The sequence below is a fragment of the Oncorhynchus masou genome, chromosome 19, assembly GCF_036934945.1.
Source record: "Oncorhynchus masou masou isolate Uvic2021 chromosome 19, UVic_Omas_1.1, whole genome shotgun sequence".
In the NCBI taxonomy this organism is placed as follows: domain Eukaryota; kingdom Metazoa; phylum Chordata; class Actinopteri; order Salmoniformes; family Salmonidae; genus Oncorhynchus; species Oncorhynchus masou.
The window spans coordinates 16,816,718-16,839,828 of NC_088230.1; the positions used below are offsets into that span (position 1 = coordinate 16,816,718).

The 23,111-nt window shown below is 41.9% G+C and overlaps 1 protein-coding gene across 2 annotated transcripts; it reads left to right on the forward strand.

Annotated features, from left to right (window-relative positions):
* Window positions 1-609: 609 nt before the first annotated feature.
* On the forward strand, window positions 610-21,791 carry LOC135505885 (vascular endothelial growth factor A-A-like). Of its 2 annotated transcripts, XM_064925091.1 has the most exons (8): window positions 610-1,536; window positions 3,290-3,335; window positions 6,224-6,420; window positions 9,355-9,431; window positions 13,626-13,658; window positions 16,829-16,903; window positions 18,675-18,818; window positions 19,004-21,791. In XM_064925091.1, the coding sequence occupies exons 1-8, from the start codon at window positions 1,474-1,476 to the stop codon at window positions 19,023-19,025; spliced, it is 657 nt and encodes a 218-aa protein (XP_064781163.1). In that variant the 5' UTR covers window positions 610-1,473; the 3' UTR covers window positions 19,026-21,791. The 2 variants fall into 2 exon arrangements, with proteins under 2 accessions (XP_064781163.1, XP_064781162.1); XM_064925090.1 differs by lacking the exon at window positions 16,829-16,903 and having other exon boundaries at window positions 630-1,536.
* Window positions 21,792-23,111: the final 1,320 nt, after the last annotated feature.

Sequence of the window (23,111 nt, forward strand, 5' to 3'; positions counted from 1 at the left end):
AGACTGAAACATTCTGCCCACACTTCTATAGAAATTGATGAAATTTGCTATTACCCTTTCTACTGGAAACGGGCATGGCCCAGTTCCAAGTCATACAGCAAATGAGGGCGTATTTTGTTACCATAAAAGGTGAATGGAGGGCGTTTTCCAGGCGGGGTTGTATGCGCTTGTTCACAAGTGCACAAATATAATTATAATATGGCTCTGATTTATCAATGAAAACTTGTATATTTTGGGTAGCCCACCTAATCCTAAAATCTCCACACGATAGAATTTAGTAAGAAATGTACATACAACTAGTAGTCACTAGTTACCACAGCCACAAAGTCCAAATGGGCTTTATCGTAAAAATTTATGAAAACAAAGCTTTTTGGTCTAGATTTAAGGTTAGTGTTAGACATAATGTTAGCAGTGTGGTTAAGGGTGGGTTAAGGTCATGGTTCTGTTTAAAAGCAGATTTTAAGTAGAAAATTGTAGAAATAGGCGGGGATTAGCCATATTATTTTGTGGCTGTGGTAACTAGTGACGACCATAAATCAGGCCCCTCGTTTCCACTAGCTAGTCAGATTCCACAGCCACAAAGTCAACAATGGATACACAAATTTGCTTTTTGGTTTTAATTTAAGGTCAGGGTTAGGCACAAGGTGAGCAGTGTGGTTAATGTTAGAGTTAAGGTTAGTAGTAGGTTTAAAATCACATTTTAAGAAGAAGAATTGTACATATGGGCGGGGTTTAGCCTATGTCTTTGTGGGTATAGAAGCTAGAGACGACCATCCCTCCTTGCCTCACGACAATTCGACAGTGTTGCCGCACAAGAGACCGAAACCGGAGGAGATGTTTTAGACCTCCGAAAATATTTTACGGTGATGCGTTAACGATTTCAAGAGGATATAAGAGAGCTGGGATCAAGCAAACCGGGAACGAGCAGGAAGCGAAAATAAACGGCAGTTTCTGTCACGGTTGGAAGTTTTGACGGATTTCAAAACAGAGTGATTGTAAACACTGTTCTGGGGTTGACACGAATGTAGGCTAATTGCGTAGGACAGAAAGTTTCTGTAGGCTAATAGCATTTTTCCTTTTTCCAATGGACTCGCATTTGGAGACTGCTTGCACACAAAGTATGGAATTACCCCTGTAATGTGGATTGCAATTTCATTTGAAGAAAATAAAGGTCTACTCCAGAACAATGTGAAAAGATACGCGTCCTGGATTCTAATGTTTCTGGATATCTTGAAAATTATTGGCAACAGTTGAAATTATGCTCAACCGATTTTTGCTCAGGTGTCTTGCCTGCTCCGACCGTGGGACCAAAATGGATTTGACGCCACTACAGACCCCGGTTCCCCTTTTACAGAAGTTCTAACAGTTATTACACTTTGCTATTACTGTTTTAAACTTTACAAATGCTTTGGAAGAAATCGCCTGACGACCCGCTTGGATTTTAAATCTACATTTGCATTTGGAATTTCAATCATGAACTTTGACAGTTTGATAACATTATTTCTCCTGGCACTTCTGTATTTGTCAGCTGTCAAGGTAAGTTATATGTTATAACAGACCCAGTGTCTCTAAATGGACGTCAAGAAATGGATTACATTTGTGAAATGTGGTCAACTGTAGGTCGTCCTTGTCGTTCCCCTTGCTAGGTCATTACTCATGTTTTAACAACCTCAAAATGTTTCATGGCTTCAGCGATATGTAAATGGCAATTACGCAAAGCTGACACTACATCGACTTCACGTAGGCAGGCCTATTTAGCCTACTGTCTAACGTGGTGGCTTGTGCGTTTGCCGTTCAGAGGTGGAATATGTAGGGGCTAATGGTTTTGAACGAATGTGAGGAAGTTTCGTCTCTTCTGGTGATTGCGGGCCTGCTCAGAACCACCTTGGCAATATTATTACGCTTTAAAGGCGTAGCAGCGGCATTTTGAATTCAAAGAGACATGGCAACAGGTTCGCTGCCTGCACACTCGATCCTGGCTTCATTTTAGTCCGCATTATTAGAATAGCCTACCACTACCCACCCACATTTTAAATTCTAAATTCTGACAAATGGGGCATTGGCCTAATATTTTTAATATGGCTTTAAAATGACTTTAGAGTTTACAATGTAGACGTGGAGGTCTGTTGGTTTGCAAACCATTAATCAAGATGTTAAAGCCTCCTCATAACCGTTGAACGAAGAGAGAGAAACAAAAACGCCAACCAATAGTTATAGTAGACACTGGCCTGAATATGTTCAACTCCTGAATGATATTGAATTGGCATATAGGCCTACTTTCAGTACCTGGGGCGGTCCATAGATTCCCAATGGCTCATACGTTATAGGCCTAGGTATCTATTAGACATTTATATTATGAACACTCAAATACAGTTTTACAACTAATAGCCCCACAAAGGCCTATCTTTTAACCCTGCAGGGGTCCCGCGCCCAAGCAGCCCACCTCTTTCGAGTCTCTCCCGCGCCCATACAACGTTAACCCGTTAATTCCCTAGAGACCAGTCAAGCGTTTTGGGGGTGTTAAATTAACTCTTATAATCAACCCTGTTTAGTCAAAGCAACTGGCCGTTATTAGTAATATCATCAGATTGTCTATGGGCAGGTGTTCGCAGCTTGACACCCACTCCATTAATAACAGCATTTTAAGTGTTGCGGCCACTCTTTTGTGAGCCCCAATCGCCGGTCCCTCACACCACCCAAGGGGCGGAGATAGCCGCTGCCTGAAAATAAACCGGGTCTATTTTACTTTTGGCAGGGGTGAAATGTTCACTGGTTGTTACATTATGCGCTTGCGTTGCTCCGACTAAACACTGTAGTCCTCACTGAAAGCCACGAGGTAATCCATCTCCAGGCCTCATGCAATCCTGGTCAGATATTGCGCGAGTTTGCTTGCATAAAGTGAAAAGATGCCAGTCACTATGGAGCGACTGAGCAATTACCGTGGAAAATGTAGAAGACTGTGGGCTAGATGCGGGTCATTGTAGCAACAGTTACCACATATGGTCTCTGTTGAGTTGTGTAGCTTAAACTCATATAGAGAATGAAATTGTAACATTTGCAAACATAGGCCTAACACTTCTTCAGGGAAAGATAATGTAGCCTTGGCTATGAAACAAAACAAACACACCGCGTGGTCTTTGACAGCGTCCAACGTCATATCGTATGTCTGCGCCACGTAGCCTCTTTGGTTGCACGTTAGTCAATGTGAAATGCACTGTATGAAATTCATGAACGTAAGGATACAATTTAATCGCCAATTTGTGTACCCCTTTTCCTTTCTCCCGCGCAGAGTGCCCACATACCTAAGGAAGGAGGGAGAAGTGCGCATGACGGCGGTAGGTGTTCGATAGGGCACGGTGGGAATAGAGCTTTCATTGGGCTCCCTCGCAGGCAAACTGCCAATGAAACGGGGTTCACCTTGAAAGCACAGTGACACCCACGCCGCCTGGCGGAAAGAAGCCCAGCTGCACCATGTTCTCATGTTGGCTGAAGTAGGCTCCAACATTGAAACAATAGTAACACATTTCAAACAGAGTAGTGTCCATTTTCAGTTATAATCTCCACGGATTCAATTTGAAATATTGTTTGAAGTTAAGATGTGGAAATACTTTAAAAAAAATGGAATTTAGTCTCTGGCCCTCTTGGCTTCTTTACACAAGCCTATGTTACACAATATTAGGAAAGGGGCTGCTCTCATAATCAAAAGCTGAACTTTATATGTGATTGTTTCATACTATGCTTGATTTGGCTGGCATAGGACACTGCAGGGAGTGTGCTATTATTTCCAATTTACCCTTTCTCTCCATGAGGAATCAGAGTTGTCTGTATGTGGTGTCTCAATGTCTTTCCCAACATGTGCACCACTAGGCTACAATGTGTTTAGTGCTTCACAGCAGAAGGTACCTAGCTTTGTGGGGCTAAGAGAGGGCGAGAAAGAGGAAGTCGGTACAGAAGCATACCACATCCACAATGAGAGGAAGGGAGGGGGATACCTTGATGGGTGATGCCGGTTGTTGAAGGAAAGTGTATATAGTAGACATATATTTTTTTAGTGTGTGTGTGTGTGTGTGTGGAGTATGTGCAGTGCCTTCAGAAATTGTTTATACCTTTGGTCTTTTTACAAATGTTTTTGTTAAAATGGATTTAATTGTAATTTCTTTGTCAACGATCCACACAAAATATTATTTGAAAGTGAAATATTTTTTTTAAGGAAAAATGAAACTAACATATCTTGATTTAGATAAGTAATCAACCCCCTGAGTCAATACATGTTAGAATCACCATTGGCAGTGTTAACAGCTGTGAGTCTTTCTTGGTAAGTCTCTTAAGAGCTTTCCAAACCTGGAATGTGAACATTTGCCCATTATTCTTTTCAAAATTCTTCAAACTCTGTCAAATTGGTTGCTGATCATTGTTATTAAAAACATTTTCAGGTCTTGCCATAGATTTACAAGCGGATTTAAGTCAAAACTGTAACTCGGCAACTCAGAAACATGTAAATGTTTTATCCTGAAAAACTCTGCAGTCCTTAACAATTACTAGCATACCCATAACATGATGCAGTCACCACTATGCTTGAACATATGGAGATTAGTACTCAGTAATGTGTTGTATTGAATTTGCCCCAAACATAACACTTTGTATTCAGGACAAAAAGTTAATTGCTTTTTCTTTAATTTTTTGCAGTATTACTTTAGTGCCTTGTTGCAAATAGGATGCATGTTTTGGACTTTAGAAAAAAAAATTCTTTACAGCCTTCCTTCTTTTCACTCTGTCAATTAGGTTGGTATTGTGGAGTAACTACAATGTTGTTGAGCCATCCTCAGTTTTCTGCTATCACAGCCATTAAACTCTGGAACTGTGTTAATGTCACCGTTGGCCTCATGGTGAAATCCCGGAGTGGTTTCCTTCCTCTCCAGCTACTGAGTTAGGAAGGATGCCTGTATCTTTGTAGTGACTGGGTAAATTGACAAACCATCCAAAGTGTAATTAATAATGCTCAACGGGGTATTCAGTATCTGCTTTTTTTATTTTCACCCATTTACCAATAGGTGCCCTTCTTTTCGAGGCATTGGAAAACCTCCCAGGTCTTTGTGATTGAATCTGTGTTTGAAATTCACAGCTTAACTGAGGGACCTTATAGATAATTGTATTTGTGGGGTACAGTATTATTTGTTAAACAGTATTATTGCACACAGTAGCTAGGTTTCCATCCAATTGGCAACTGAATTTCATGCGAATATTCTAGAATCCACATGAAAATATGCTAATTTCCCCACCAGTGGTATGTTTCCACCAAATGGACTTGTTGCGGATAAAATATGAGTGTGTGATGACGTACTGCACACAAAATGTACTTTTTCACTTATGTTTTCATGTACAGAAAAAAATAATCTAAAGTTCAATGTGTTTCAATCACATTTTCAAATCTACCAATAATTTTGTTACAGAAACTATTGTGTTAAATAGCAAATGTACCTGCACTCTAGCCAACAGATACAGTGCGGGTAGGCTGTGCGGGTTAGCTAGTCTACTTGATGAGATTATTATGGATAAGATCGAGAATATTTTGTATTTGTCAAACGGCAGTCAAGCATCAATCATCATGTCACAAGAACAAGACCCATGTTCTAATAATGACTCAATAATCCATGCGTTCTAGGAATGCCATGAAGTCTGAAAGTTATGAGCGGAGCTAGAAAGTTGGCTGTCAGAAGTATTACAATATAAACATACTTTATCGATCCCACCATGTATGAACAAATGATCTGTCGGCATTTATAAAAGTACACCGACACTTCCTGCTTCCACCACAGCTGTCATTTTTTTTAAATACAATATAACTTTACTCGCATATAAACTGGGGTTGGAAATGTGGTTAATGAGTCCATGCAACTTATTATGTGACTTGTTAAGCAATTTTTTACTCCTGAACTTATTTAGGCTTGTCATAAAGGGGTTGAATACTCACTGACTCAAGACATTTCAGCTTTTCATTCTTAATAAATTTGTAAAGATTTTGAAAAACATAATTCCACTTTGACATTATGGGGTATTGGGTGTAGGTCAGTGACACAATCTGAATTTAATCCATTTTAAATTCAGGTTGTAACACAACAAAATGTGGGGAAAAATCAAGGGGTGTGAATACTCTTGAGGGCACTGTGCAGTATGTGTGTATAGGTTATTGGTGTATTAAATGTGTGTGCATGTCTCTCCTCAGTGATCTCCTTCATGGAGGTGTACAATAAGAGCCTGTGTCAGCCCAGGGAGCTGCTGGTAGAGATCCTACAGGAGTACCCAGAGGAGGTAGAACACATCTTCATCCCATCCTGTGTGGTGCTGACACGCTGTGCAGGCTGCTGCAACGACGAGATGCTACAGTGTACGCCAACCTCCACGCATAACGTCACCATGGAGGTGAGAGACTGAACGTTTTACATCTTTACCCTTACACATCTCCATCACACCTTTAACTCCTATAACCCTACTTCTACATATAACAGAGTCATCTCCAAGGAGGTGAGAAACTGACCCCTAACCTTTGACTGTTTAACCTCTAATCTCTTACATTTTGACTGGCAACCTCCCCAGAATGGCCCTTTGTAACACAATACGTCTCAAGTTATGTGTGTCTGTATATGAGAGTGTAAACGGTATATGTTCTAGTATATTTGGGTATACACTACCGTTCAAAAGTTTGGGGTCACTTAGAAATGTCTTTGTTTTTGATAGAAAATCGCATTTTTTGTCCATTAAAATAACATCAAATTGATCAGAAATACAGTGTAGACATTGTTAATGTTGTAAATGTCTATTGTAGCTGGAAACGGCTTATTTTTAATGGAATATCTACATAGGGGGCCAGAGTCCCATTTATCAGAAACCATCACTCCTGTGTTCCAATGTCACGTTGTGTTAGCTAATCCAAGTTGATCCTTTTAAAAGGCTAATTGATCATTAGAAAATCCTTTTGCATGTATGTTAGCAGATCTGAAAACTGTTGTTCTGATTAAAGAAGCAATAAAACTGTCCTTCTTTAGACTAGTTGAGTATCTGGAGCATCAGCATTTGTGGGTTCGATTACAGACTCAAAATGGCCAGAAACAACTAACTTTCTTCTGAAACTCGTCAGTCTATTTTTGTTCTATTCTTGCGAAATTAAGACTATTTCATGCGAGAAATTGCCAAGAAACTGAAGATCTCGCACAACGCTGTGTACTACTCCCTTCACAGAACAGCGCAAACTGGCGCTAACCAGAGTAGAAAGAGGAGTAGGAGGCCCCGGTGCACAACTGAGCAAGAGGACAAGTACATTATAGTGTCTAGTTTGAGAAACAGACGCCTCACAAGTCCTCAACTGGCAGCTTCATTAAATAGTACCCGCAAAATACCAGTCTCAACGTCAACAGTGAAGAGGCGACTCCGGGATGCTGACCTTCTAGGCAGAGTTGCAAAGAAAAAGCCATATTTCAGACCGGCCAATAAAAACAAATGATTAAGCTGGGCAAAAGAACACAGACACTGGACAGAGGAACTCTGCCTAGAAGGCCAGCATCCCGGAGTCACCTCTTCGCTGTTGACATTGAGACCGGTGTTTTGCGGGTACTATTTAATAAAGCTGCCAGTTGAGGTCTTGTCAGGCGTCTTTTGAACGGTAGTGTATGTCCTAGAGCAGGTGGGAAAGGATGGAGTGTATATGTGAGCATGTTTGACCCATCTACATTGGGGCAAAAAAGTATTTAGTCAGCCACCAATTGTGCAAGTTCTCCCACTTAAAAAGATGAGAGAGGCCTGTAATTTTCATCATAGGTACACTTCAACTATGACAGACAAAATGAGAAAAGAAATCCAGAAAATCACATTGTAGGATTTGTAATGAATTTATTTGCAAATTATGTTGGAAAATAAGTATTTGGTCACCTACAAACAAGCACAATTTCTGGCTCTAACAGACCTGTAACTTCTTCTTTTAGAGGATCCTCTGTCCTCCACTCGTTACCTGTATTAATGGCACTTGTTTGAACTTTTTATCAGTATAAAAGACACCTGTCCACAACCTCAAACAGTCACACCCCAAACTCCACTATGGCCAAGACCAAAGAGCTGTCAAAGGACACCAAAAACAAAATTGTAGACCTGCACCAGGCTGGGAAGACTGAATCTGCAATAGGTAAGGGGCTTGGTTGAAGAAATCAACTGTGGGAGCAATTATTAGGAAATGGAAGACATACAAGACCACTGATAATCTGCCTCGATCTGGGGCTCCACGCAAGATCTCACCCCGTGGGGTCAAAATGATCACAAGAACGGTGAGCAAAAATCCCAGAACCACATGGGGGGACCTAGTGAATGACCTGCAGAGAGCTGGGACCAAAGTAACAAAGCCTACCATCAGTAACACACTACGCCGCCAAGGACTCAAATCCTGCAGTGCCAGACATGTCCCCCAGCTTAAGCCAGTACATGTCCAGGCCCGTCTGAAGTTCGCTAGAGAGCATTTGGATGATCCAGAAGAAGATTGGGAGAATGTCATATGGTCAGATGAAACCAAAATATAACTTTTTGGTAAAAACTCAACTCGTCGTGTTTGGAGGACAAAGAATGCTGAGTTGCATCCAAAGAACACCATACCTACTGTGAAGCATGGGGGTGAAAACATCATGCTTTGGGGCTGTTCTCCTGCAAAGGGACCAGGACGACTGATCCGTGTAAAGGAAAGAATGAATGGGGCCATGATTCGTGAGATTTTGAGTGAAAACCTCCTTCCATCAGCAAGGTCATTGAAGATGAAACGTTGCTGGGTCTTTCAGCGTGACAATGATCCCAAACACACCGCCCGGGCAATGAAGGAGTGGCTTCGTAAGAAGCATTTCAAGGTCCTGGTGTGGCCTAGCGAGTCTCCAGATCTCAACCCCATAGAAAATCTTTGGAGGGAGTTGAAAGTCCATGTTGCCCAGCAACAGCCCCAAAACATCACTGCTCTAGAGGAGATCTGCATGGAGGAATGAGCCAAAATAACAACAACAGTGTGTGAAAAACTTGTAAAGACTTACAGAAAACTTTTGACCTCTGTCATTGTCAACAAAGGGTATATAACAAAGTATTGAGATAAACTTTTGTTATTGACCAAATACTTATTTTCCACCATAATTTGCAAATAAATTAATTAAAAATCCTACAATGTGATTTCTGGATTTTTTTTTCTCATTTTTTCTGTCATAGTTGAAGTGTACCTATGATGAAATTTACAGGCCTCTCTCATCTTAAGTGGGAGAACTTGCACAATTGGTGGCTGATTAAATACTTTTTCCCCCACTGTATATTCGACTCTATCTTCTCCTGTTTCCACAGATAAAAAGAATAAAACCCCACAAGCAACAAAATGATATCTTCATGAGTTTTACAGAACACAATGCATGTGAATGCAGGTAAGAAGTGTACACATGCTGCACATATACATATATTCACAAACTATCTATTCCAGTGTTCTGCTCAGTTCAGGGCATACGGAGGTCTTTCTACAAGGAATTTTTCGGTCAGATTAATTAATGGATTCCATTATTATGTTGATGCGTGCAGTTTGAAGGAAGTTGAAGGTAGTTTCACGAGTCATTACTAACTAGATTTAGTGCAATAACTGGAGGTCTACAGGAATTATCACAATTTTGAAGCTGTATTTATAAGTATATCAAATATATACAACACATTTTTCACCAACAGGTTTCTGTGCAATGCACCACACAACTAATAAGCAAAGCATAACTGTATACCGATTACCAACTACGGGTGCCTCAACATTATGGTTTGCGTTTTCAACACCACAATCAAATTGATATACTCAATCTCGATAAACAGAAAATACAGTGCATTCGGAAAGTTTTCAGACCCCTTGACCTTTTCCACATTTTGTTACGTTACATCCTTATTCTAAAATGTATTAAATTGTTTTGTTTTTTTGTCCCCTCATCAATCTACACACTCTACCCCATAATGACAATGTAAAAACAGTTTTTTTTTTATTTTTCAGCAAAAAAAAAAATGAATAAAACGGAAATATAACATTTGCGTAAGTATTCAGAACCTTTACACAGTACATTGTTGAAGCACCCTTGGCAGCAATTACAGCTTCGAGTCTTCTTGGGTATGATCCTACAAGCTTGGCACACCTGTATTTGGGCAGTTTCTCCCATTCTTCTCTACATATCCTCTCAAGATTTGTTAGGTTAGATGGGGAGTGTTGCAGCACAGCTATCTTTAGGTCTCTCCAGAGATGTTCAACTGGGTTCAAGTCCGGGCTCTGGCTGGGCCACTCAAGGACATTCAGAGACTTGTCCCGAAGTCACTCCTACGTTGTCTTGGCTGTGTGCTTAGGGTCGTTGTTTTGTTGGAAGGTGAACCTTGGCCCCAGTCTGAGTGCTCTGGAGCAGGTTTTCATCAAGGATCTCTCTGTACTTTGCTCCATTCATCTTTCCCTCGATCCTGACTAGTCTCTCAGTCCCTGTCGCTGAAAAACATCCCCACAACATGCTTCCAGCACCATGCTTCACCTTAGGGATGGTGCCAGGTTTCCTGCAGACGTGACGCTTGGCATTCATGCCACACAGTTCAATCTTGGTTTCATTAGACCAGAGAATCTTGTTTCTCATGGTCTGAGAGTCCTTTAGGTGCATTTTGGCAAACTACAAGCGGGATGTCATGTGCCTTTACTGAGGAGTGGTGGTTCCAAACTTCTTCCATTTAAGAATGATGAAGGCCACTGTGTTCTTGGGGACCATCAATGCTGCAGAAATGTTTTGGTCCCCTTCCCCAGATCTGTGCCTCGACACAATCCTGTCTCGGAGCTCTACGGACAATTCCTTCGACCTCATTGCTTGGTTTTTGCTCTGACATGCACTATCAACAGTGGGACCGTATATAGACAGGTGTGTGCCTTTCCAAATCATTGAATTTACCACAGATGGACTCCAATCAAGTTGTGGAAACATCTCAAGGATGATCAATGGAAACAAGATGCAGCTGAGCTCAATTTCAAGTGTCATAGCAAAGGGTCTGAATTCTTATGTAAATAAGATATTTCTGTTTTTTAAATTTTTAATACATTTGCAAACATTTCTAAAACCCTCTTTTTACTTTTTCATTATGGTAGATTGATAAGGGAAAACATGAATTTAATACATTTTAGAATAAGGCTGTAATGTAACAAAATGTGGAAAATGTCAAGGGGTCTGAATACTTTCCAAATGCCCTGTACATCCCTCCCTACCTTGTACCCAGTATCGAAGGCTTGGCTTCGATACTGAAGTAGTATAATCAGATTAAAGCATTGTGACTGGTTGTGTTTATGCCACAGATAAAAGGTAATAGATTCTCAAAGTTAAATTACTAATATTTAGGCTATATTGAAGCATTAGGTTTTTAGGTGCATGAGGAATAGCCCCTCATATCGTAGAGGAAGCAGAGCATGCGTTAAGCCTTCCTGAATAACTGGGCCTGCCGGGAGCATACTTATGTGGCCACATTATAGGACGATTTGACGATGATCTGAATCAGACAACACATCTCAGTTTCAGAAGTCAAAATACAGTCAGGCTGGCCTGCTACAGTGCCTTTCTAGACCTTGTAAACTGTTGAAAGTTGACACAACTTGATCCAAATGGAATGAAACATTCAAATCACAGGGCATTTGCACCACTATTCAAATTACATTTTCACTGCCGTTTCCAGCTTGGAGTAGAATTTTGTACTCACTTGAAAACAATAATGCAATTATTCATTGCATTGTGGTGTTATAGGCTAGTCTGGGTAGGATCATTGTATTGTCTCTAAACAAGATCTATAGGGGCGTTTTTTGTTTGTTTTTGTTTTTCACCTTTATTTAACAAGGTAGGCCAGTTGAGAACAAGTTCTCATTTACAACTGCGACCTGGCCAAGATAAAGCAAAGCAGTGCGACAAAAACAACAACACAGAGTTACACATGGAATAAACTAACGTACAGTCAATAACACAATATAAAATCTATATGCAGTGTGTGCAAATGAAGGAAGGAATTAAGGCAATAAATAGGCCTTAGTGGCGAAGTTATTACAATTTAGCAATTAACACGGGAGTGATAGATGTGCAGAACAGGATGTGCAAGTAGAAATACTGGTATAAATACTGGTGTGCAAAAGAGCAGAAAAAACAAATATGGGGATGAGGTAGGTAGTTGGTTGGATGGGCTATTTACAGATGGGCTGTGTACAGCTGCAGTGATCGGTAAGCTTCTCTGACAGCTGACGCTTAAAGTTAGTGAGGGAGATACAAGTCTCAAAGTTCAGTGATTTTTGAAATTTGTTCCAGAGAGCATACAGGTCGCAATGCTGGGTAGTATATGGGACTTTGGTGACAAAACGGATGGCACTGTGATAGACCGCATCCAATTTGCTGAGTAGAGTGTTGGAGGCTATTTTGTAAATGACATCACCAAAGTCAAGGATCGGCAGGATAGTCAGTTTTACAAGGTTATGTTTGGCAGCATTAGTGAAGGAGGCTTTGTTGTGAAATAGGAAGCCGATTCTAGATGTCATTTTGGATTGGAGATGCTTAATATGAGTCTGGAAGGAGAGTTTACAGTCTAGCCAGACACCTAGGTATTTATAGTTGTCCACAGATCCATCCAGAGTAGTGATGCTAGGCGGGTCGGCGGGTGCGGGCAGTGATCGGTTGAAGAGCATGCATTTCGTTTTAGTAGCGTTTAAGAGCAGTTTGAGGCCACAGAAGGAGTGTTGTATGGCATTGAAGCTCGTTTAGAGGTTTGTTAACACAGTGTCCAAAGAAGGGCCAGATGTATACAGAATGGTGTCGTCTGCGTAGAGGTGGATCAAAGAATCACCTGCAGCAAGAGCGACATCATTGACATCATTGATATATACAGAGAAAAGAGCGCTCCGTGTCTCTTATCTTCACTGTTCTTTCATGCTCAATGGTGCACCTGGCCTCTCTGCTGCTTATCAGCGATTCCTCTTTGTTCTAATACAAACTGTCCCTTGGCAACTTCCTTCAAACTGCATGCAGAGACATACAAATGTTATCTGAAGTTCATCTGAACATTGCCAAAATCTTGCAATATCCCTTTAATTAGGAGTTTGTTAACCATTAGTAAACATGAGTAAACCATTGTATGTTTTTGTGACGACCTAGTTTATAAGTAGACTGTATAGTTTTAAGGAGTTTTCTCCAAACCTAAGAGTACTATGCAATGAGACGTTTCCCAATGCTTGACCTCCTGTACCCACTGGATTAGCTGTGAGCCCAAAGATGTGTTGCTCCATAATCAGTTACAGCCAAATTATCAAGTTGAGCAACAAAATAGACATGGCAATCTGCTATTGTTATCAGATATTTTGTGTGTTTGTGTGTTTCAAGGAGATAAGTCGGGGAGAAAGACAGCCTTGTCAGAGGTAACGACAGTATCGTCATGACTATTTAGGGATCAGGGATGGACAATACTAGAGTAGCAGAGTGCTACAGGGGCCACCCAAGCTAATACCATTCCTATGTCTCTGTCCACTGTTGACGTGTATCTGTTTACGAAGAAACGGTGGGCTATGAGGTAGCATCACGTTTGTTTCTGTCTTTCAGGCCAAAGAATGAAGTGAAAGAACAGAAAGAAAAGTGAGTACAGAATCTTGCTGTGTTGTGACTATCTGCCTTCATTTGAAAAGATACGGGTTTTTTTTTCTTGTCCATCTGTCTTTTTCGCATTGTCTTTCTCCCGCTATCTTTCTCCATCTTCTTCTCTCTCTCTCTCTCTCACTCTCTCTCTCTCTCTCTCTCTCGCTATTTCTCCTGTGCTCACACGTTTCCGGCATTTCTCTTTCTCAACCTGTGTTACGCACAGTATACAACAATGTATCAAATGATCACTGACACCACCATGTTGGCACAGATTCAGTGATCTTCCTGTAGCTTAGGAGTTCACAAAGAATCACATCCCTTCTATCCATTCTAATTCCATGACCCTTTGAGCTCTCAGGTGAGACACACAGAAAACCCACAGAATACTTCAATGAATGAGTGACACCTGATGAGGTCAATGCCTTCGGCACATTTCATTTATTGTCATTTTTTTATGCACCTGCTTCTCTTTACATTCCTCTGTTATGGTCCTTCCTTTACTCTCTATACATGTCTTTAAGTATGTCTCAGGGTTCATGTCTCTACCTTTGTTTTACAGGCTCCTGTGATGTGTAGATAACGCTGTGTGTTTTTAGAGAACCTCTTTAACCTTTTCTTTTTTTACTGTTTATGGGTCTGGCTTTAGTGGTTCTGTTCCACTACAATTCGCCAAAGGATGTACTAAGGGTCGCTATAATGCCTTCTCCGCCTCTATATAGGATTGTCTCGTTTTCCTATGGCCTAATCCTATAGCATTACAAGGGTTTTTGGTAGTATTTAGGTTTTATATGTCGGGTATCCTGCATTATAGATGAGGGTTTGTTTCTGAGACCTCTGACCGACCTCGTTTTAACCATCTATGTGTCTGAAGGGTGAGGGCTTGAAGTGCTCCTTGCCACCATGATTCTACTGTACACTTTGTACACTTCTGTTGTTGATGCTACCATGCGTTACTGTTGGCTCAACCTTGACCTCTGACTTTGCTGTGGTCAGGGGCCTCTTTGGTAGTTCGTGTCACAGTGGTAGTGTTAATGATGTTACCAAAAGGCCTTTGGTCATCATCCTAAGGAAGCTAACTCAAGTCCAGGTTCACCCAAGCCTGTTCCTTTCTTGTCACATTTTGGTATATACAGTGCCAGTCAAATGTTTGGACACACCTCCTCGATCAAGGGTTTTTCTTTCTTTTTACTATGCTCTACATTGTAGAATAATAGTGAAGACATCAAAACTATGAAATACACATATGGAATCATGTAGTAACCAAAAAAGTGTTAAACAATTCAAAATATATTTTATATAGTAGATTCTTCAAAGTAGCCACCCTTTGCCTTGATGATGACAGCTTTGCACACCCTTGACATTCTTTCAACCAGCTTCATGAGGTAGTCACCTGGAATGCATTTCAATTAACAGGTGTGACATGTTAATTGTTCATTTGTGGAATTTCTTTCCTTCTTAATGCGCTTGAGCCAGTCAGTTGTGTTGTGACAAGGTAGTGATGTATACAGAATATAGCCTTATTTGGTAAAAGACCAAGTCCATATTATGGCAAGAACAGCTCAAATAAGTAAAGAGAAACGATAGTCCATTAAACGCTTTGATGAAACTGGCTCTCACAAGGACCACCACAGGAAAAGAAGACTGAGAGTTACCTCTGCTGCAGAGGATAAGTTCATTAGAGTTACCAGCCTCAGATTGCAGCCCAAATAAATGCTTCACTGAGTTCAAGTAACAGACACATCTCAACATAAACTGTTCAGAGGAGACTGTGTGAATCAGACATTCATGGTCAAATTGCTGCAAAGAAACCACTACTAAAGGACACGAGTAAGAAGAAGAGACTTGCTTGGCCCAAGAAACACGAGCAATGGACATTAGACCGGTGGAAATATGACCTTTTGTCTCATGAGTCCAAATTTGAGATTTTTGGTTCCAACCGCAGTGTCTTTGTGAAACACAGAGTAAGTGAACGGATTATCTCTGCATGTGTGGTTCCCACCGTGAAGCATGGAGGAGAAGGTGTGATGGTGTGGGGGTGCTTTGCTGGTGATACTGTCAGTGATTTATTTATAATTCAAGACACACTTAACCAGCATGGCTACCACAGCATTCTGCAGCGATACGCCATCCCATCTGGTGTGTCATTTGATGGAGTGCTGCATCAGATAACCTGGCCTCCACAATCACCCAACCTCAACCCAATTGAGATGGTTTGGGATAAGTTGGACCGCAGAGTGAAGGAAAAGAAGCCAACAAGTGCTCAGCATATGTGGGAACTCCTTCAAGACTTGGAAAAGCATTCCAGGTGAAGCTGGTTGAGAGAATGTCAAGAGTGTGCAAAGCTGTCATCAAGGCAAAGGGTGGCTACTTTGAAGAATCTACAATATAAAGTATATTTAGATTTATTTAACACTTTTTTTCGTTACTAGATGGTTCCATAAGTGTTATTTCATAGTTTTGATGTCTTCGCTATTAATCTACAATGTAGAAAATATTCAAGATAACGATAATCCTTGAATGTGTGTCCAAACTTTTGACTGGTACTATATACCCTGCAGCTGTAAAATCTCATATACTGTTATCTCAAACATGATGAATCAGCGAGCTCGGCTGCCCCTCATCGTCCAGCATTAATTTCAAAATGTTAAGAGTAGCCGAAGGAGTGTTTTGGGGGAAAAAAACAACTTCCACAGCCAAAATTAAATATGAAACCTGTGAAACCCTTTCTTTCTGGTGTAAGAGGGTACCTGAGTGGGGCAGCGTTCTAAGGCACTGCATCTCAGTGCAAGAGGCGTCACTACAGTCCCTGGTTCAAATCTGGGCTGTATCACATCTGGCCGGGATTGGGAGTCTCATAGGGTGGCGCACAATTGACCCAGCAACATCTGGGGGTAGGCCGTCATTGTAAATAAGAATTTGTTCTTAACGGACTGGCCTAATTAAATAAATGTTAAATTAAATATAAAACAAAGAATGTCTCGAAGCCAGTGTTCGTTTGTTCATTTCTTTTCCCAGAAATGGTTCTATTTCAGTCCATTCTCAGTCCATATAGTCTCTGTGTGAATGAACAATTGACTAACTGATCTCTGAACTCTGTTCAGTTTATTTGTCTCTGTCCGTCCTCCTCAGATGTCTCTGCGTTATTGTGCTTCTTTCTGTATTTCCAGAGAACCCTGGAAAGGAAAGGGCAAAGGTCAAAAGAGAAAGCGAAAGAAAAAGCGTGACAAAAAGAATCGCCACTCGTATGTCAGCTCGGCCTTCTCCTCGCTCCACCTGCACCTGACTGTGGCGTTTCTGAGCATTAAGCTTGTTTGGGAGGAGTTAATTTGCCCCTTTTAATTAATTGCCTCTCTATTCACCGCCCCACCACTCCACCCAATACCACCACACACATCAATTGGCACGAGACTGTAGATAGATGTCATCCCTAAATAATAAATAACATATGATCCGAGATCTATGTTTAGGGGTGACTTCTACCTCATAACCCTACCTCCTTACCTCACTACCACCCCCACCCCCCTGGTGATAAGGCACCCTGGGGGGTGTGGGGATGGGGGAGAAGGAATGGAGTGATAGGGTAATGGTGAAGGTAACAGAACTGAACCTACCAGCATGGCTTTTTGCAGGCGATGTCACTAATCCCGTATCTGTTGTGGGAATCATCCAAGGCCTATGTCAGTGTTGAGTCTGTCTCCAACGTTTCCGTTTTCCTCTTTTCTTTTTTAGTGTTTCTTTTTATGCCTCCAAACAGGCCTTTTCTGTTCCGTCCGCCATCACTGGGCTTTGTTTGTGATATAAGGATACGAGAGATGGCTATCACATTGTTGTTTCTTTCTGGGTTATGTAAACCAACAAATTGTTTAGCCCATTCTGTTTGTGCATTCTCTTTGTTGCCTCTATGGGTCTGGACAACACAAAGAACACAAAAAGATGTTTCGTTTGGTGCTGTTTTTACCGGAAAGAGGTGCTCATGTTTCTAAAATGGTTTTATTGTCAAAGAATAGCGTTATTCTGTTCGTTGTGCTGTGCCTTTAGTTCTCAATGGAATGTCTGTCTGTCGTCCCCCATACTCAGTGAAAAAGGTTTTGTCCACTATTAACACCTCTGTGTGTGGGAACATAATGGCACAGTCTCTACTGTTCTGTCATTTAAACCAGATCTATCTTGTGGTATCTACTGGTTCTCTATCTGATCTGTGTCTATAAGGTACAACATTTACTTGTAATCTTTTAATTCAATAAAAACTCATCCTGTATCTTTAGGGATGAGTTTAATTTGACATTTTTTTGTTGTAAGCCTCACGTCCCAGCCAAAGCTTGCTAGTGCATGTCTTAACCGAAACAATGCATACTGTACGTGGGCAAGCCAATCATCCTAAAAATCACTCCCCCCTACGACAGTAGGAGGGGGTCTCCCTGCCAGCATGGGCTTAGTCGGGAGCCAGGAGACAGGGGAGAGAGAGCTAGTGAAGGGTTTAGGGGTAATTTTGCTGCTTGCAAATTGGTTCTGTTTTTGTAGAACCCTCTGGCCACATGCTATAATTCATCCTATTTTACCCACACCACAGACTGCACATAGACACAGACTGCACATAGACACAGACTGCACATAGACACAGACTGCACATAGACACAGACTGCACATAGACACAGACTGCACATAGACACAGACTGCACATAGACACAGACTGCACATAGACACAGACTGCACATAGACACTGACTGCACATAGACACAGACTGCACATAGACACAGACTGCACATAGACACAGACTGCACATTGACACAGACTGCACATAGACACAGACTGCACATAGACACAGACTGCACATTGACCCTGGGAGTGTGAAGTTTCAGCATGTGATAAGAGGGTTGACCTTAAGGAAAATGATCTTGGATGTGTTTTTCTATATTAACACCATTATAATAAACATCCTCCCTCTCTTTTTCTCTTCCTCCTTTTTCCTCTTCTTCATCCTTCTCATTTCCTCTCCTCTCTTTCTGTCTACAGTCAGTGCGAGCCATGTTGTGATGGCTGTTTAGCGAGGAGAAAGCGGTTGTTCATCCAGAACCCTCTGACCTGCCAGTGTTCCTGCAGAAACTCTGACTCCGACTGCAGGGCACGTCAGCTGGAGCTCAACGAGAGGACCTGCAGGTGTGGGGGGGGGGGCTTGTTATATCACTCTTGGACTCATAACTCCTTTTGGGAACCAAGATGGTGTTTGGTGGCATTTCTTGACCACATGAAGGCATACCATTAGCCAAGAAACTGACCAAGAAATTGGCGAGTGTGTTTTCATACAATCATATGTTTCTGTCTGTCTTCTCTGTGATCCCCAGATGTGACAAGCCCAGGAGATGAGTCTAAGCTTAAGATGAAACAACGTGAAGGGACATTCACAAGATATTTCACAGCACTTTCAACTCTGAGCTTATCTTCTTTGTGGAAAGCATTCCCCTGGACTGACTGAGAAACAGCAGTGAGAAAAGAGAGGGGGAGAGAGAAAGAAATAATACATTAATAGAAAAATAATCCCAATGTATCGGCATATACTAAGAGCGAGAGAAAGAAAAAGTACAGAATTTGTATTGCTGCTAAAAGAGCTAACTAAAACCCATCGTTTGGCGTTTGACTGGACTACGGTTTTGTTGTTGATTCATTTATGCAAATACTTCACTGGATATGTGTGAGTACTGTGGTTATGTGTTAAATCATGAGGAACAAAACCTTGCTATGTGGTACGTATATCCACAGAAGAGGAAGAGAAGAGGAAGGAAGAACATTCTTCCTGACCCATAGACTCCCTTTGCAGGAGCCCAATGGCAGGACAGCCAATGGGAGATGGGGATCTGTCCCTTTATGACAGCACTTCCTTTTCCTTAAAGGAAGTTCTAGAACTGATGCGTGGAACGTGTGGAAAGCTAGAACTGTGTATTTTGCTGGCCTAGCTAGCAGCGGAACTGGATTTGGAGTGCCATAATACCCAAAGGGATACTGATGATTGATTTTGGTATACATGGAAACCACTAGAAACAACTGATACTGTAGCTTGATTCCATTGAGAAACTGCCTCACAAACTGTGCTAATCACTTTAGAGTGAGAAATCCTGAATTAGCTTCTTAAATTATTTTTGTTTATTTTGGGGGGAGGGGAGGGGGATGTTATGCTGTCTGTGGTTGAACTCAATACAGAATGCAATAGTATCGATGGCAAGCAGTCTGTATATACTATACCTACTTAATATCCCTTATGTCATAGTCCACTATAGATAATTTATAATGTTAGAGTATTTTCAGTATTCAGTCCTCTACCCATATTTAATTTGATCTATTTATATATCAAGTGTTATGTTCCTTTGGGTTTCCCCCCTTCCTGCTATGTGATGCCATTGTGGTCTCCATTCTGCCTAGCTACAAGGAGATACTGCTCTAGGCTTTTATAAGAAAAAGAAAAACCTTTACGTTAACATTCCTGAAATGGATCATTTGTATGGACGCCATCTTTTCTGGATTTATCAACCCTTTTTATAGAGGGTGGAGGTTCTGTGTGTGATTTTTAACCTGCTCTATGGTCTTGGCGTGTGTGTGTGTGTGTGTGTGTGTGTGTGTGTGTGTGTGTGTGTGTGTGTGTGTGTGTGTGTGTGTGTGTGTGTGTGTGTGTGTGTGTGTGTGTGTTAGAGAGGCAGAGGAGGCTTATGCTTGTCTTGAGCTCCATCACGCAGATAACAATAAACCATTGCTAAAAGAAAGCTTGGCCTACCAAGTCAACTGTTTGTATTACAGCTAGCAATCTGCAATATCAAGAATATATGATTTCATGATAATAGTACTTATGGTTTCTTTTCCAATATTAACATGTTTTTTTTCTGTGACAGTGTAAAGTAGTAAAGCATATTTATTTACAAATTATATTTCTTATTTTGTATATCAAATTGAGGAAAAGGTTGCTGTGTTTTGAAGCAGTGGGTTTTGAAGAGGTTGTATGAGTTATTGTTTGTGTTGTGTTTGAAACAGCTTCTCCAACATACGACAGCCATCTTTGATATCTGTTATGACTACGAAACTCGAAAAGGTATGCACTCACACAGCTCATAAGAGCATGTGCTATGGAATATAAAACATGACTCAAAAGAAGAAATTCCTGAACACCTTTGACAAAGATCTGTAGACCAAAATAGTGTATGAATAAAAAGGTGAGATTTTGCAAGGCAGCAGTGTGGAGGAATTTCTTCTTTTGAATGCCCATGGAACTCCAGAAAGCCATGAGGCACATGGGGAAATACTTCTGATGACCTCTTACCTAGGAACTTTGGAAGTGTGTTTTTACCTGCTATAGGCCACGTTCCAATTCTTTAAATTGTCTTCCTTCCGCTCTCACAAAGTGACCTGACAGGTGCTGGTCACTGATCACAATGAGTGAGTTAGCAATGCGAGCGAGCATGTTCACCACTAACAAAGGTGGACCAGTTACTGTAAAAATACTTCTGTGAAATAATCTGACTATTATCCCTGCTTTGCTATGTGGTAAAGGTTTGGTGACAACAGCCTCAAGTCCAGTGGTTCCCAACCAAGGGTACTTGGACCCTTGGGGGAACTTGTCCAATCCACATGGGGTACTTGAGAAGACTCATTAGACCAAGGGTACTCTGGGCAGAGCAGAATTCAGTTGGTGGGATAGTTACTGAAAAAGATTGGGAACCATGCGTCTAATCTATCAACTATGTCCAATACACTGGCAGTTTCTGTAAGGACAGACACTTGGAGACAGGAAGCAAGTACAGGGAGTGAACATTTAATTCATAAACAGACATGAAACAGGACAGGACAGCGTCTGGACATGAAAAACATAACGACAGTAATGCTGGAAACAGGAACAGACGGATATAGGGAAGGCAATCAAAACATAAAGGAGTACAGGTAAGTCCAATGAAGTGCTGATGTGCGTAACGAAGGTAACAGTTGTGCGTAATGATGGTCATGGGTGCCAGGTAGGGGGAGCGGGGAGCAGGCGTGACAGTACCCCCCCCCTCTAGGTGCGCCACCCGACGTCCCACCTGGGTGAGCCTGATGGGCTGAGGCGTAGAAGCCCTACGATCCGGCTGAGGCGTGTAAGCCGGCTGAGGCGTGTAAGCCGGCTGAGGCGTGGGAGCCTGACGATCTGGCTGAGGCATGAAAGCCTGACGAGCCGGCCGAGGCATGACGTGGGATGGGAGCCTGCCGAGGCAACCGAGGCAAGGAAAGCTCTCGAGCCTGCTAAGTCGTGGAAGCCCGATGAGCCAGCTGAGGTACCCCCAGTTCCATCGGCAGCAACACCCGGACCTGACGTCAACAACAAAAATAAAAACAAAAACTCCCTGATTATTCAAATTGTGGTGTCAGCGTTCTGTAAGGAGAGAGACGAGAAGCAAGTACAGGGAGTGAACCTTATTTTTAAAAATGTATTAGTTTTTTTTACGCCTTTTCCCCCCCAATTTCGTGGTATCCAATTGTTTAGTAGCTACTATCTTGTCTCATCACTAAAACTCCTGTACGGGCTCGGGAGAGACGAAGGTTGAAAGTCATGCATCCTCCGATACACAACCCAACCAAGCCGCACTGCTTCTTAACATAGCGCGCATCCAACCCGGAAGCCAGCCGCACCAATGTGTCGGAGGAAACACTGTGCACCTGGCAACCTTGCTCAGCACTTCATTGGACTCACCTGTACTCCTTTATGTTTTGATTGCCTTCCCTATATACATCTGTTCCTGTTTCATCCCCATGTCAGCGTGCACTGCGCCCAGCCTGCCACAGGACTCGATGGTGCGCGATGACACAAGGATATCCCTTACCGGCCAAACCCTCCTTTACCCGGACGATGCTAGGCCAATTGTGCGTCACTCCATAGACCTCAAGGCCGCGGCCGGTTACGGCAGAGCCTGGGCGCGAACCCTGGGCCACCCAGGGAGTGAACATTTAAATAATAAACAGTCGTTAAACATGACAGGACAGCGTCTGGACATGAAAAACATCATGACAATAATGCTGACACGGGGATGAAACAGAGGAACATACAGATATAGGGAAGGCAATCAAAATGTGAAGGAGTACAGGTAAGTCCAATGAAGCGCTGATGCGCGTAACAAAGGTGACAAGTGTGCGTAATGATGGGCAGCCTGGCGCCCTTTAAAGCCGGGGGGGCAGGCGTGACAGTTTCTTCAGTTATATCACACCCTCTGAACCAATTATGCTAATTATGGAAGCCCATGGTAACCTAGGTTGAATATACTTGTTATCTTCAACCTAGATGGTAACCAGGAAGTATCCTGTGGCCTCATTTATAAACTGCGTATGTACAAAATATACCTCAAAATGCGCATGTGCCAGTTGTCACACAAAATTTGGCATTTTACAAATTGTACTTGACATGAGAAGGTGCTCCCCTCCCCGCAAACCTTAGACCATGTG